Source organism: Colletotrichum navitas (assembly GCF_030913465.1).
Source record: "Colletotrichum navitas strain CBS 125086 chromosome Unknown LY79scaffold_5, whole genome shotgun sequence".
NCBI lineage: Eukaryota > Fungi > Ascomycota > Sordariomycetes > Glomerellales > Glomerellaceae > Colletotrichum > Colletotrichum navitas.
The window spans coordinates 716,009-730,905 of NW_026850551.1; the positions used below are offsets into that span (position 1 = coordinate 716,009).

General features: G+C 55.4%; 6 protein-coding genes across 6 annotated transcripts; 1 reads left to right on the forward strand and 5 right to left on the reverse strand.

Moving 5' to 3' along the window:
- Positions 1-550: 550 nt before the first annotated feature.
- LY79DRAFT_666133 (SNARE domain-containing protein) lies at positions 551-2,099 on the reverse strand (the record flags this gene model as incomplete). The annotated part of the gene is made up of 3 exons (XM_060563173.1): positions 551-861; positions 1,008-1,787; positions 1,859-2,099. 3 exons carry the CDS (start codon positions 2,097-2,099, stop codon positions 551-553), a joined length of 1,332 nt encoding a protein of 443 aa, XP_060419104.1.
- A 4,009-nt stretch (positions 2,100-6,108) lies between these two features.
- Positions 6,109-6,831, forward strand: LY79DRAFT_287749 (uncharacterized protein). The gene has a single exon (XM_060552178.1). The coding sequence runs from the start codon at positions 6,197-6,199 to the stop codon at positions 6,722-6,724; it is 528 nt and encodes a 175-aa protein (XP_060419105.1). The 5' UTR covers positions 6,109-6,196; the 3' UTR covers positions 6,725-6,831.
- A 405-nt stretch (positions 6,832-7,236) lies between these two features.
- Positions 7,237-8,743, reverse strand: LY79DRAFT_287747 (memo-like protein). Its single transcript, XM_060552177.1, has 2 exons — positions 8,237-8,743; positions 7,237-8,133 (listed from the first exon to the last, which is right to left on the reverse strand). Exons 1-2 carry the CDS (start codon positions 8,395-8,397, stop codon positions 7,314-7,316), a joined length of 981 nt encoding a protein of 326 aa, XP_060419106.1. The 5' UTR covers positions 8,398-8,743; the 3' UTR covers positions 7,237-7,313.
- A 315-nt stretch (positions 8,744-9,058) lies between these two features.
- Positions 9,059-11,764, reverse strand: LY79DRAFT_287891 (uncharacterized protein). Its single transcript, XM_060552180.1, has 4 exons — positions 11,015-11,764; positions 10,399-10,945; positions 10,252-10,343; positions 9,059-10,185 (listed from the first exon to the last, which is right to left on the reverse strand). The coding sequence occupies exons 1-4, from the start codon at positions 11,470-11,472 to the stop codon at positions 9,090-9,092; spliced, it is 2,193 nt and encodes a 730-aa protein (XP_060419107.1). The 5' UTR covers positions 11,473-11,764; the 3' UTR covers positions 9,059-9,089.
- LY79DRAFT_287829 (uncharacterized protein) lies at positions 11,647-14,015 on the reverse strand. The gene is made up of 4 exons (XM_060552179.1): positions 13,857-14,015; positions 13,332-13,803; positions 13,171-13,265; positions 11,647-13,114 (listed from the first exon to the last, which is right to left on the reverse strand). Exons 2-4 carry the CDS (start codon positions 13,797-13,799, stop codon positions 12,058-12,060), a joined length of 1,620 nt encoding a protein of 539 aa, XP_060419108.1. The 5' UTR covers positions 13,800-13,803; positions 13,857-14,015; the 3' UTR covers positions 11,647-12,057.
- On the reverse strand, positions 13,851-14,300 carry LY79DRAFT_666136 (uncharacterized protein; the record flags this gene model as incomplete). Its single annotated transcript, XM_060563174.1, has 1 exon — positions 13,851-14,300. The coding sequence occupies one exon, from the start codon at positions 14,298-14,300 to the stop codon at positions 13,851-13,853; it is 450 nt and encodes a 149-aa protein (XP_060419109.1).
- Between the last annotated feature and the right edge of the window lie 597 nt (positions 14,301-14,897).

Here is a 14,897-nt window from a genome sequence, read left to right on the forward strand (position 1 = left end):
CCGTACACACACACATATAAGTGCTCCAACGGTATCTTCCTCCTCAGAAGATGTGAATCCAAGACGCACAGAAGGGGTTGGGGGGACACGCAATCGGCGAGGATACTTGTGTCAACAGTAGATAAAGTTCCGAATTCGGGTAAACGGGGGGAGGAGTGAGGCAGTGAGGAAGGGGGGGACATCCTCAACGGGAGCCGTTTCCCACCGTTCCCTTTTCCTCCAGGGCCTGGGTTCCCAGGATTCTTCTCTTTGCGATTTTTTTTAGGGGGCTCCATCCCCCTCCGACCAGCAAATGAGACGACGTATACCTTCCGTGATCCGTCCGTCTATGTTATATATAAAGAAAAAGGGGCGACGAGTGGTTCGTATAATGGTGACGGCAATGAGAAATCGATCCGGACATCAAGTCGGAAGGACAGGGTGTGTTCGCGATTTGAAGGTACGCCTCCCTAGATGGGGTTTGAGGCAAATGTGGTTTAAAAAGGTATGGTGGGTATTTCTTTTGTACAGGCTCGAACAACGGACGTAAGGGAGATGGCACCCCCTCGTCTTAGTGTCGGACGGCGGGCATGTCGACCTTGCGGCCGAAGCGGCCGGCGACGGACATTTCTTGCGCGTTGGCGTTGGGCTCCCAGCCCACCCCCGGCTGGACGATACGGCGTACGACGCGGCTCGGCGTCTTGAAGGTGTGCAGGGACGTGGCGCCCGTGCCAGGCGGCACTGAGAGGGAAATATCGGGCAACTCGAGGCCGCGAACGGCGACGGCGCGCTTGGTAGCGGCGGGTGCGGCGGGCGTTTGGCCGGGCTTGATGATGGCGAAGTAGACGGCGACGATGGCGGCGATGATGACGATGATGAGGACTGTGAGGGGGTTGCGTTAGCGGGCCTGTTTCTTTTGGAGTCCCCGCGTCGCAATTGTCGCAATCGCGGCAACGGAGCTAATGATAGAGAGTTCCTGCCGTAGTCGTGGCACAAATGTGAATGAATGACAGTGTGCGTGGACTTACCGCAGATTCCCAGGCACCACCACTTCTTCTTGCGGGTCTTGCGGGCGGTCTCGACGGCGACGCCAATTTCCTGGTTGCCCTTGTCGAGGTTCTCGACGACCTCCTCGCCCTTCTGCTCGATCTGGGTGACGGCGGCCTCCTGCTGGACGACGAGGACGTCCATGTCCTGGAAGAGCTGGGCGAGCTCGACCATCTGCTGCTCAATCTTCTGGAGGGCGGCCTGGCGATCCTGGACGGCGTTGAGGACGGCGTTGGCCTGGGCCTGGCGGCCGCTCTGCATGACGGCCTGCTGGAAGATCTGGGCGCCGGCGCCGGCATCCTCAACGGCCTCGCGGACCTCGCGCTCGTCGGCGTCGGGGCGAACAATGCGGTACTGGCGAGCCATCTGGTCCTGGGTGCGCTTGCGGAAGGCGGACTCGACCTGCTGGTACTGCTGGATGGCCCCCTTGAGGCGGCGGTCGACGCGGCCGACCTGGGGCGAGTTCCTGGCCGACTGGCCGTCGGGGCTGGACTTGACTGTGCGGACGCGGTCGGTGAGGGAGCGGTACATGGCCATGGTCTCGGAGGAGAGGGCGTCGAGCTGGCGGGCGGTGGAGGAGTTGGCCGAGGTGTCGGCATCGGTGAGGGATCGCTCCTGCAGCATGCGCAGCTGGTTCAAGTTGGACTCGATCTGGTCGATGCCCTGGTCGATGGAGCGGCACTCGTTGAGGATGGCGTTGGGGTCGGATTGGCCGAAGCCGCTTGCGTTCTGGGCGAGGGATTCCATCTCGACGTTGGCACCTGTTTCGCGGGAAAAAGAAGCACACCTGTCAGCACTCGGAGCGCGAACGACCGGCGCGGTCAGGCCGTACCGTATTGGTCCCTACCCATAGTTGGTCCCTGGTTGTTGTATCTGTTCCCGCCGCCGTAGGGGGCCTGCTGAGGAGGGCCTCCATAGCCTCCCGAGCCTCCATCCCTCTGGTCGAAGGGGTTCTGGCGACCACCGTATCTACCCGAGTCTGTCAGTAATCCGCGTTCCGAGAGGTCGTACTCGTCGTCGTCGTGTATCCCGTCGGCTCCGCGGGAGAGAGAAACATACCCGTACTGCGCCATGATGTTAGTTTCAACGGATAGCGGTGGTTCGATTGGTGTTCAGGTCAAGCGGGTAGGGAGGGATGCCGAGGAAAATGCGCAAAAAAATCGTGAGAAAAAGGGGGAGGGAGGGAAAAAAGGCACAACGGGCTATTATGCAACGCAACCAGGCTGAAGCAAGTATGATGTTTGTGCGAAGAAGGTAGGTGAACCGCTGCAGGTACAAAAAATAAAATCCAAGTACAAAATGGAAAAAGGTTGCGGGTTGGGGTAACGGGAAGGATGTACAAAGTAGCAAAGTAGCAGATTGGACTTTTGTTGCTGTCACTCGACTTCGAGACGTTTTGAATCTTGTAGAAGAAGGGGTGTGGGGGGATAGGATAACAACAAGTTACAGCAAGGTGCAATTGAGGACGACGATGACAGGGTAAGAATGCAAGGTCGGTAAGGGTAGGACAGCGCAACGTGCAGCGTGTAGGGCGAGAAGAGGGAGATAGAGAGAGAGGGACAGGCGGGCGAAACACTAGAGGTTGCGAGGATTGGGATGAAACACTGACACTCATGTTGCTTCTGCGAAGCGCGTAGGCTTCTTCCTTGCGCGACGGCGATTGCGGGCCTTGGGTACTGCTGGGCGCTCACGGGCGAAACGACTTTTGTATGTATGTGTGGGTATGGGTAACGGATTGATGAATCGTCCCAAGGTTCGTGAGCGTCGCACAGTACAGTCGACAGGCAGGCAGGAAGGAAGGAAGGAAGGAAATTGAAGCCTTTGGGTTGATTTGTTGTTTTTGGCAGAAAAGAAGCAAGCTGAGTACGGGCGAAGGAAGAGGTGGGTAATGGGGAGAAAAAAGGGCGAAGACGGAGTAGGGGGTGGTTTGGCGGATGAGACGAAATCGGTAATGTTGTAATGGCGAAAGTGACGGTCACGGACACAGAACAGGCCAGGCTTGGGCGACAGAAGTCTCGGGCCTCTCTTGTCTGTCTGTAGGTAGTACACTAGGTACGGATACGTACTATAATGCTACGTATCCGTAAATTCCCAGTCTTTGGGGGTGTCTGTCGATGGACACGGGGCAGGGGGGGGGGGGGGGGGGAGAGCAACAAGGGAACCAACCCTCCTACTCTGTGGATGACGGTGTGGATGATGGGGAGAGAAGCGAGACGAGGCAAATGGGCCACGGAATCCACAGGACGCAGGGCGTGTGTGCGTCACTATGTGCGTGTCTGTGGCTTGAAGAGCTTCTTTGTAGCAGAAATTCGAATTGTCTGCTGGGGACGGGGGCGCGGTGCTCGGGGTGCCCCTGGCGTGCAGAATGATCGCCGTTTAGGTGGCTCCAGTACGAGAGATGATTGGAGAGGGGGGGGGGGTGTTGGGCGTAGCGTCCCTAGCGCTGGTAATAGCAACACTGAATGAAGTTGTATCTTGTCTTTTTTTTTTCTTTTTTTCTTTCTCTTTCCGTGGGAGAGACGGACGAGTCTGGGAGATTAATGGCTTGTATGTAGGAAGTGCTTGGTTGTAAGTGCGATCGATGAGAGGTTGGCTGAGTAAGGCGACGACGAAGACGACGACTGCGATGGTGGTGATGAGTGTAGAGGTGAGATGAGATTCAGAGTGAGATCCAAGGTCTAATGAGATTGAGTGTGAGCCAGTGAGTGAGTGAGTGTCCGAGGTGTGGCGGCTTAGCAATGTACCAAAGGGCAACAGACGACGGTGACAGCAGGCAGGGGCCACCGATGTAACCAAGAGGAAAGGGGAAGCTCTTTCCTTCCCTCTCTCTCCCTCTCTCTCTTCCTCTCTTTCTCTCTACACGTGTGGTGTATATTGTTCGTCTCTCACCGCTTGGAATATCGACTCGAACGGGCGCGCGGTTGGAGGCTGATTGGATGAGGATCGCCGACGAAGGTGCCTGCGTCTGTTACAGGCGGCGGCCGGTGAAGGCAAATGAAGTTGACGTCGAATGGATTCGAATAAACTTGCCGGAGATGACCTCACACTATGCAGAGACTGTGCTGTGCTGTGCAGGCTATTCTCCTCCCTGCCCGTCACTTTCCGTCACTTTGTTTCTTTTTTTACGAAGCTCGCTCGGACTAAATCGTCTTTGCGCGCAGCGCAATGCCTTCTTTGCACTCTTACGCAGTATGCGCCGTTCTGTCGATGACCTGGCGAGGGGGGCACTGTTCGCTGCCAATGCAATGCAAGGCAAGGCAATGCAAGACAGAGTACGGAGTAGAGCAGACTGAAAAGGCTAAACCTTGGGATGCTGATTGATACACCTACAGCCCTTCGTCTGCGTGGCTGGTTGACGCCTCAAGACGACGACGACGACGACGACGACAACCACGATGGCGAGGATCGACAGGGATGCTGACGGCGGCAGTCGTGAGCCAATCGAGTCGGGATCTTCGGCTTTTCCCCTTTCTGCGCTGAAAGCGGAAGAGAGCGTATCGTTCGCGGCGGTACGGTACGTGTGGGTGTGCGGGTGTGCGGGTGTGTGTGTGCGTGTTCCACAAGCTTGCGAATACCTGACACGGCCAATCAACCCACCCGCTCGATGATACAGCAGATTCGCTCTCCACCCTTTTCCCTTTCGCTTTGGGACGGGGGCGTTTCGTGTTACTCTCTGCTGCTACACAACACTCACTATATGTGGTGTATTTTTGGGATGCTCGTCTTTGTGCTTTTGGGGTTTTTTTTATGGATTGCACCCGAACCTCCTGATGGAGACACGACGTCGATCAAATTCCACGTGGACCTTTTCGTGAAGTGAACCTGTCGAGAACCTCTCGGGTCAGACACAAACGAGGAGGATGCGGCGGCGACGACGACGACGACTCGGTCTTGGATGCGAGTTTCTGTCGGTGACGCTCTTGCGAGGAACGACGCTCGCAGCAGCAAGTCTGAGCGAAGACGGCGCTTGAGCAGCGCGCCTAGAGTCTATTATATAGCTTTGGACCGTTTGAATGAGAGGGGTGAGGAGGAAGGGAGGCTTCTGGACAAGAATTGGGCAAAGATTGCAGAGGGTTCACGATCGCGACCGGAGAAACGGGAACCCGTGCCTCTTAAACCAAAATCACAGTGAATCGGATTGGCATCGCTCACCTCACTCGCCCACCCCCGCTTCCCCTCGCTCGTCAGCTTTCATGTGCCGTCTCGAAAGCGAAGAAAGGCTAGCTGACCCCGATACACATGCGGCTGCAAGCCTCTTCCTCCTCTCCTCCTCCTCCTCCCCCTCCGTCTCCGCTAACTCGTAGCTCCACGCCCCAAGCTTAGCCGCAGCTCCCAGCTCCCAGCTCCCAGCTCCAAAGTCCAGCCCGGCCCGGCCAAGATACCTTAAATAGACTAAGCCCCTGCAAGCCGTAAGCCATCGTCAGCAGGCTGGCAAGTCCGTCTGTCTGTCCGTCTGGTCTGCCGTCTGCTCTCTGGCAGCCGGGGGATACCCACAGAGTAAAAAAAAAAAAACACACACAACAGCCAAAAGACAACCCGATCCCAAAGGATGTTCGGGGCATTCGGAACCCCGGCTGCCTAGCAGCTTGCTATGTCCCATCATTAATCGGATGCCCCAGCTGCCCATCTCCTGCGAAAAGGAGCAGAGCATCCACCGAGGGGGGAGGGAGGAGAGAAGGGACAACGACGAGCTCGAATTCGGTTTTGCCAAGCGCGTCCAACTCAAAAACAAGCTACAGAAAGTCTTTCCTCGCTCCGCCGACTACGGATATCTAGTTTTACAAACCCAACACACAGCCCCTCGCCCATTTTCCATCGCCATGCGCCGCCTCGTCCCGTCTTTTGGAACCAAATCCCCGCTCCCTCGCGTGAGCCCCCCCTCCCCTTCAGCTCCAGGATGGGATGTCTTCCGTCCTCCCTTGAGAGAACGCACTAGGTGCCTACTAGACGGAGCCAATATGTTTTCCTTCGCAATCCGATGCCCGGCCACGTAGCTGGGAGGGACTAGGCCCGTGAATTCTTTCTTTCGTCATCCTCCAACGGGAAATACCCCCCCTCCCCCTCTACCTACCCCCCCTTCGCTCGTTGGCGCAACACCCAAGCCAGTGCTCCCTCTCTCCCTCTTTGCGTTCCTCACTCACATGCCATGCGATGACATGCCACCACGCCCATGCTGCGCGGGCGGCGGGGTAACCCCGTCCTGAAGGATGGCACCGGAATGGCTTCATGGCGAAAAGCTTCCGCCCTTATCATTCCGAGGGAGAGGGGGGAGGGGGGTGAGAGAGAGAAACAAACTGCACCTGCTGCGGCGGTGATGTGTGTACCGGTATGTGTGTGTGGTTGCATGTCAGCTTTCGCCCAAAACGGCCATGCGAAGAAAGGCTCGACGGCATCCCACACACCCCCTCCCATTCCACTCCCTCCCCTCCTCAACCTTGACGTTCACGGCACCGCGCCGCACAGCCGGCCCCAGGGAGGGAGAGAAAAAGAGCCGGTAGGGGCTGTGCTGCCGAGCACGCCCAGGATAGACACCAAACCCGCATCGACGCCGTTCCGGGGCCGGGAACCAGGCACAACATGGGAGAGGGGAGAGGGGAGGGGAGGGGAGGGGGGCCCTTCTTTGCCTCCGGCCGTGCTGTTCGGCTCCGCTGAGTTTGTCGCCGCTTCAATGCCCCCTCCCCCTCCAGCCTATCAGTAGCTCTCGAGAGACGAGTCTTTTTGCCGAGAGACCGGCGAGACGTCAACATCAGACGTGAGGCATTATGCGTACACCGATGGGCATTATTAAGCCAGCGGTTTTACCTTTTCCCGTCCGGTTACTGTTACCGGGATGCGTGTGTGAGAGAGAGAGAGTGTGTATGTGCGTATGCATATGTTGTACGTGTCTTTGACCACCAGCACACCAGACGGGGATGATGTCAATAATTCTCAATTTCAAAGCGCCAGAAGCTATCGAGGAAGCTTTTTCTATCCATAAACCATCGCCCTGTCATGGCAAAGTCAAGGTGAACCCCCCATCTAAGCATCTCGAAAAAAAACATCGAAAAAAAAAACATACTCCTCCGGTTCACGTCACCGCCCCCCTCCCCAAAGCGCCCTCCCCCGTTCCAATCGCAGCCCAAACATTCACATAGCAACACGCGTACCCCATGGTAAACTGATACATACATCCGGAAAACCTTCCACACAGGCTCAGACACGCACACACACACTGCCCCTCCCCTTCATGGCTGTGACAATGACATCACGGGCGATGATATTTAAAAAAACAAGACCCTGTGAACATTTTATACCACGGCGTACGCCGAGACGTAGCTCACGCTCGAGTCGCCCGGGCCCGTGACCAGGCTGCTGCGCTGGTACTGGATGAACTGGAAGCGGTGCTGCTGCTGCTGCTGTTCCTCGTCGCCCAGCTCCTCGAGCGCCGCCATCGTGACCCCGATCGGGTGGCGCCCGCACACCGTGTTCTTGGTCTGCTTGAGGTTGTCGTAGAAGGCGCTGTGCCGGCCCGTCTTGATGGCCTCGATCGCCAGGTCGTCCACCAGCTTGATGCTCTCGTGGATCGGCGGGCCGTCGGGCGCGGGCCCGTAGGGGGGGAGCTTCTGCATCTTGGTCACGTCGCCGTCGGGGCAGTAGACCGTGTAGTCGAAGTGGCTGCCCCAGTGGCAGAAGTCGGAGCTCACGATGAAGGCGTTCTCCGGGTCCCGGAGGTACTCGGCCAGCCACTTTCCCACCTCCTTCTCCTCCGCCTTGTTGTTGTCGCCGACGAGGATGGGCACGACCGGCGGGAAGTTGTCCGGGGAGCCGAACGTCTGCTCGAGCCGGATCCAGAGGTAGGGCAGGTGCATCTCTAGGGAGTGCTCCTTGTTGTCGTTTACAACCGGGATCTCGGGGATGTTGTGCTCGTCGCGGAGGCGGGACACGATCTGCCGGTCCACCTTGAGGCTTCCCCACGGTGTGCCGTAGTTCGAGTACCCGGAGACGGCGCAGCCGGCGAGGTAGAAGGTGTGCGAGGGTCCGAGGAGGAAGACGCGCCTCGCCCGGCTCAGGTCGAGGGCCTTGTAGGCCCAGGCGGCGGTCGCGCCCGAGTAGCTGTAGCCTGCGTGGCTGTTCACGTAACCAATGTCAGCATGGGAAGGCTTGTTTTCTTGTCGTGTCTTTATGGCGCTACGGGGCGAGCTGGAGAGAGAAGAGGAATGGGGAGACTGACGGGGCGATTATGACGCGGGCGCCGGGGACCGGAAGCCCTTGGCCGTCGATCTGGTCCGGGACGTCGGAGAGGAAGTCGTCCAGCTGGACGCGGAGGAGCTTGGGGTCTCCCTCGTACCACGAGCCTGCCTTGCCCGGACGGCGCGTGTCTCGTTGCGACATGGTATGAGGAGGGGTTTCTTTCTATGGAACTCGTTTGGGGCGAACGTTTTTAAACAAGAGAACTGGTGTAGTGACAGGAAGATGCTAGATGTCTACAGATTATAAGTAGTTGTTGAAAAGAGAAGGGAAGAGAGATTGGCATGAAGCTTGGTGACGCTCTCCTGCCCCGCACCAAGGTAACCAGGAAGCTTCGGGCGGGAGCAGCTTATGAGGGGCCGGAGGGGTAAGACTTCCCCACACTGGCTGGCGCATCATTCCCGGCTGGGTTTGTTGGCGCCCGTGGGCCGGGGCCGAACCAACAGGAAATAGAAGCAAGTCTTCATCATTGGCATTCGCTTGCGAGTTACACTTCAAGTTCCACTAGCTTTGGAAACTACTCACTGGTGCAAATTGTATTCTTCATGTGTTGTTTCCCAACCGTTTTGAGTCGTTCAAAGGGGAGGCACAGGAAATAGTAGGAAAGCTTTTGAGAGCTTCGGGTTGCAATGACGTGCATCAGGGCGGTAAAGACCCGCCGTCTAAGCGCTTGGTCCGCAGGCATCTTTATTCTATTCGCTCCCGCTTGGGAAAGTGTGAAGTGTGTGGGTTCCGAGTCCGTTTCTCGAGGTTGATGTCTCCCCTTCATCTATAACAACGAAGCGCTAATATAGTTCACAGGTCAACGCCACTTTATTTAGGATGATGCAGTCCTTTCAAGAGTCCACCCAAGATCCTGGCATAATCGACTGCGGCCGTCCAACACCTTCCCAGAACTCGGCGGCAAACGCCTCAAACTCGGGCGCCCACCATAGCCGCCAGTCCCTCAGTCGCGGCCCGTAATCCAGCCCGACGATGCGGACAGGCAGCCAATAGAGGTCGCTTCTCGGGTGCTCGTCGTCCACCATCTGCATCCACGACTCTCGCATCCGCAGAGAGCTCCGGACATGCCTGCGCGAGGCGGCTATGGCATCGGCGTCAAATGCGCCCTTGATCTCAGGCGCCGTATACTTGATCTTGAGAGCCTCGGCCCTGCCGTACTGCAAGAGGTCGACGTCGGCGTCTCTGAGGTCTCGCAACCACTGGTTGAGCACGCCCCTGAAGACGGCATCCCATTTGCCCCACGGAAGATCGGGCGAGATTCGACAGAGGGCGCCGCCGAGGACGGAAATCAGCGGCGTGCCCGTCCACACCGGGACGCGGTACCAGTCCCAGGGAACGACGGTTTCCAACCCGTTCAGCTGCTTCCACTCGGCGGCTCGGAGGGTCTCGGCGAAGGTGTAGCTCCAGCCTTCGGTCCATGCCCGGAACCGCACCATCAACACCCTGCGCCCCTCCGACTCACCATCGTCTCCTTCCACCGACGCATCTTCGTCGTCGTCGTCGCGGCCGAGGCGCGGGTTGAACTGCATCTCGTGCGCGAACCGCTTCCCCAGTGCGGCTGCGGCGGAATGCACAAGCGAGAACCCGGCCTCGGCGGACGCGCGCACGTCATCCTTCGTGATCACGCCTTTCTGGTTCAGCAGCCTCCGGTACACGGAGACGTCCTGCGTCGTGAAGGCGCCGAGGCGGGTGGCCTCTGCCCTGTCTCGCAGGGGAAGGTCGTGATATCCAGGGAGAAAGTTGCGCTGGAAGATGCGCAGCCAGTCGTCAGAGTAGGAGCATTCCGTCTGGAAGTCGAGCATGCGCTCGATTGTGAGGGTTGGGATATTGGCGCTGCGGGACTGAAAGAGGGAGACTAGAGCGTGGTGGGCTGAGTCGGGTGTTGGAGCGAGACTTTCTCGAGACTTTACGAGTTCGCTAAGCGGGCTCCTTTTTCGTTATCTGGTTAATTATGGCGCTACCGAAGGAGACCAGAAGAGGGAAGGGGGAGCTGACTCTGATGACCCGCCGTTGTCGTCTATCAGATCTTCAAGGCCGAGGTCGAGTAATGTTCGACATACTTCGACTTGCCTGTAGTCTGTGGCATACTGCATAACTCTTAGTCTGGGAATTCCCACATGTCCCACGGCTTTTGAGACTTACATATAATAGGTTTGAACCCTTCTCGTCTCTATCGAGTGGCGAAGCCTCCCCTTTACTGAACATAGCCATCATACCTTTCACGTCGCCCTTCTTCACAACTGCGAAGATGGCGCTGTGTTTCGACCTCACACTAAAAGATCGTAAACTCTGCTGCCAACCCCCTGTCATGCTCCAGCAGACCTGTATCTCCCAAACGGCTCCCGATATCCAATCAGGAAGCTGAAGGGACAGGCCCCATTCGCTTCGGTCCTTGCGGGAGGCCGCCGCGACCTGCCCCGTTGGCGTCGGCTTGTACGAGGGCAGTCTTGGACCCCTCCATGTTGTTCTTGAACGGACGATGACGTACTCCGTCTCATTCTCGCCATGTAATCCCTGGGGCCTCGGGGTCTGAAGCTGTTTTTCTATGTTTTTCAACTGGGTTGATACGTCTAGCGAAACCCTTCGTACTATTCTGTCTTCAAAGTCTCGGTGTAGTAGCTTCTGCTCGTTGACGACTTTCGCGGCCGTCTTTTCGGCGATCCGATCTTGAGAAGCTAGCATAATTGCCCTGCCATGCACAACCATGAGTAAATGTCATTGGAAAGTAGGAGTGGAATGTGGTCTCATCCATACTGACCTGTCGTAAGCTCCGATACACATCAGCACCAGCCCCACCGCCGAATCCAGCCTCCTCTCTAGCTTTTCCAAATCGCCCTTCCTTAACGCTGCCCACGCAAGTCTCATTTTCCTCCTCGTCCGACTCTGCAAGCTCTGCTGCGGCAACGTCTGCAGGCTGGACTGTAACTTCCTCACCATCTCGTCCACGGCTCTGCGCGCCTTGTCGGCGTAGACAACGCATGCCCTGACGTGCTGAGCAGGCAGTTCCAATTCCGATTCTCCATACTCTTCTTCGCACCTCGAAAGCTTTTCGACCATATCCTGCAGAACCGGACCGAAGGCTTCGAGTCGGTCGACGGCGTCATTGAGATCTAATGGGAGGTCTTCGATCGAGTGCCATAAACGGACGGCCTTGGAGATGCCGATGCAGAGTTGGCCGAGGGCTATGCCGCTCGCAACAGCGCCGATGACTTCCATGAGGGGAAACGGCTGAAAATGAGAAAGTCTAGAGAGACGCCGAACACGCAGGGAGTCATGGATGGGGTGACTTGTCGAAGCTGTCTGGATAACGAAAGCAATGGAGATGGAGGAGGCAAGCAAGGAAATCTATTCCCGTAACCTCGTGGGACTGCCAGCAGACAACCAGCAAGTCTAGAATGTCCAAGAGCGATTAAGAATACCTGAAGAATCGGCCCATCGACCCCTGTTACACAGCCCTGTGGCACAGTATCGCGGACGGGACGGGCCTGGAGTCTCGGCGGCAAACTGCATGTTGTTGCATGGGTTGTGGCCACTCAAGGCCGGGGCTCGAGGGGCGGCCGGACTAGCAATCCAATCAACAGGATCCTGATGTGCCACTCGGGGGAGATGCAGTTTGCGTCCCCGCAATTGACTGTGTCTTAAACGAAAAGCTCTCGAAATGGCCATTTAGTTGGTTCTGGAGTTGATGTGACCATTGTAGATGACGATACGATGCGGCCCAAGTTGAGCGACGGTGTAGAATTACGAAGGTAATAACTGTCTACTGCTATTGATTAAAGTGCCGCAAACTGAAGATAGTGGCTAGACCGGGGGCCGAATCTTGCGATACTCGGACCAAATCAACAGCGTGCTTTCATTCTCCAGCCACATATCTCCTCTGCGCCTTTCTTCCCGTCTAAAATCATCGTGATCCCAAGGTTCGTCCACCCAGCCCCCTGGCATCTTGAAATCCTGATTTTCGATCAAATCCCAGAATTCCCCTGCATAATCTTCGTACTCCCAAGTCCACCAGAGTTTCCACTGCTCCGGCCGAGAGCCATAGGTAAAACCAAGGAGGGAGAGCCGAACTATTCCTGACAAACATACCCACCGCACGCATCGTCGTCTATACCACGTGGAACCCTCATCGCATAGTTGTCTCTCCTGGCGTCCATAACTCAGAAGGTCAACGCCGCAATCGGCCAACATCGCGATCCAAGCGGTGAATACTGACCCCAACCCTGTCGCAAGCCGTCTAGCATTTTGCTGCCCAAAGAGTTTCGGACGTGAGTAGATTCCTGAGTCGAGAAAAGACCACAGAAAAGAAAATAATGGAGAGGATTCGATGAATCCATAGTCATAGAACCAAGTAGGCTCGAGGCGATACAAGCTTATAGAATCTTGGCGAATACATGAGTCGATGAGTTTGCTCCACTGCTTCTTCTCCTCAAGCCTTTGCTCACCATCCGGGCGATTCACCCATATTTTCAATTTTCGTGAGAATAACAAGGTAAATGAATGAAGAAGTGAATGTTCTTCCTCCACAGAAAGCTTGATAATTTCATCAGTGAGCTCTTCAGTCTCCGGGATGATCTGTTTGATCTCATCTGGGCTCCAGTAGCTACCGCTCTCTGCGAGGCCCCTCAGGCCCCAAAGTCTTGTCCTGATAGGTAATAAAGCATAACCGAAATCATTACGGTTGAGAAAAGCCCGAAAAGCAGGGTAACTGGCACCTTGCCCGAGTAGAACCCCGATTTTGTCCGCATGGTCGAGAACATCGTCTAGACCGTGATCTGCGAAAAGCTCGAGGAACTGAAGGTCTCGAGGTCTGGAGCCGGGAACGTTCAACACAGGCAAATCACTAAGTAAGAGAGGCATACTAATGTAGAGTGTATATTAGATCTTGCTTTTTATGTTTCACTGGTATGAACTAACCTAGTTCTTGTGCTGACTGGCTCGCTTACGTAGCTACCAAGACCTCGTTCTAGAAGCAGTTTTGTCGTTGTGAAAGCCTGGAATATCACACAAAACTTGACGATGGGATCATAAATTAGCCAACCTGATTTCAAAATTCTTTTTGGATTTGGTATACTCACCTGAAGCAAACTCATACCGTCCCGATCGCGTATATGGAGAGTGATTTTATTCTCATCCAAGCATCGAAAGAAGCCAAGATAATCGTCCCTTTCAACACAGACATACAATTCTCCGGGAAAATCTTCAGTCAATTCATACGCTCTTAGATTCAACTGCCACCCTTGGATGCTCCTTTGTGCTACTATTGAGTACAAAGTTCCACTGAGCCAAGTTGGCGTGAGAACAGAGAATTGGAAACTGGAGTTGGCACCAAAGCCAAAGCGGAAGGTGGGTAAAAAAGAGTTTGAGTATGGCATGTCAACGGCGTTTGCTACAGTAGAGTGAGCATAACTGGGCTTTCTCCTTTTGATTATGTTTTGTTTTTCTTCGTCCACCTCGAATGAATCGCTGTTCCCAATCAGTGATTGACCTGGAATTTTCGTTGATCTTGGCTGCTCTTGTATGAAGGTCGTGCAAAAGGTTGACATTGCCCTGTAACTACTATTAGAAATGTATATGATGAGCACTCTAAATTGCACTTACACCAAGTACTGTGTCTGTGTTATCGACAAAAGATACAGTGACGAGTCGAGGCTTTTTTCCAGAGCATTCCATTCGTCCTTTCGAAGGAGCACTTTGGTCGATGCAAACTTCCGCTTGAAGCCCCTTTGATCAGCATTGACCTTGGCCTGCAAGTGGTCGACCATCTCTTGGACGTCGGTCAGCGCACGTCGGGCTTTGGCGATGTGTTTCTGCAAGCGAGCCATATCGTAAACTGCTCTGGGGAGCTGGTTCTTGGCTATTTGACTTTCGATATCGTCGAGAAACTCTTCGAGGTCCTTGATCCGTTCGGCCTTCTCCAGAAGCATGACCGGGACTTCCTTGACTTCGTTCCAGAGCCGCATGAGCTTGAACGAGGCGCTGCCGGCCTTGCCTGTCATATCGACGACGGCGATAATGCTTGCCGCCAAGCCGAGTGCTTCCGCCATTTTTACAATGTGGTCTACTCTTCAACAGGTGTCCTCTTCGAAGAGATGAGGTACAGCAATAGTGGAGTTGAGTGATGACGGTTGCAAGGAGGGTGACAAGATTGGGGGTGAAGGTGGGTTTTCAGAGCTTCGCGAATTCTCGAGCGTGATGATAAGAAAGAGGGGTCTTTGATGCGGATTCTAAAATGACAGTTGGTGTCCTTGAGGCTGTGTCGAAATCATTGGCCAAAACCACTCGCCATGCAAGCGACTGCATCTCGATTGCTGATTCGTCTGCCCGTCTGCATCGCCACCATATGAGTGTGGCTGTAGCTGGCAGGTCACCAAGACAACTGATGGGTGCCCGGCGGAGAGCCTTATCAGGCGCGACTGAGATGGCGAACACTAGGCGGATTGGTCCGCCAGGGCAGCCTGGTACGAGGAGTATTTTGCGTATAAGTGGCTTACTGTGAAGCCTGCATTTTATCCCTCGTGCCGACATCGGAAGCACGTTGAGCTACGGTAATAGTAATCTTGAAAATACAAGTGGATGATGGAAAGTGAAAGTTTGATATCTAGTGATTGTGTCGATAATATCCACAGGACTGGAAAGATACT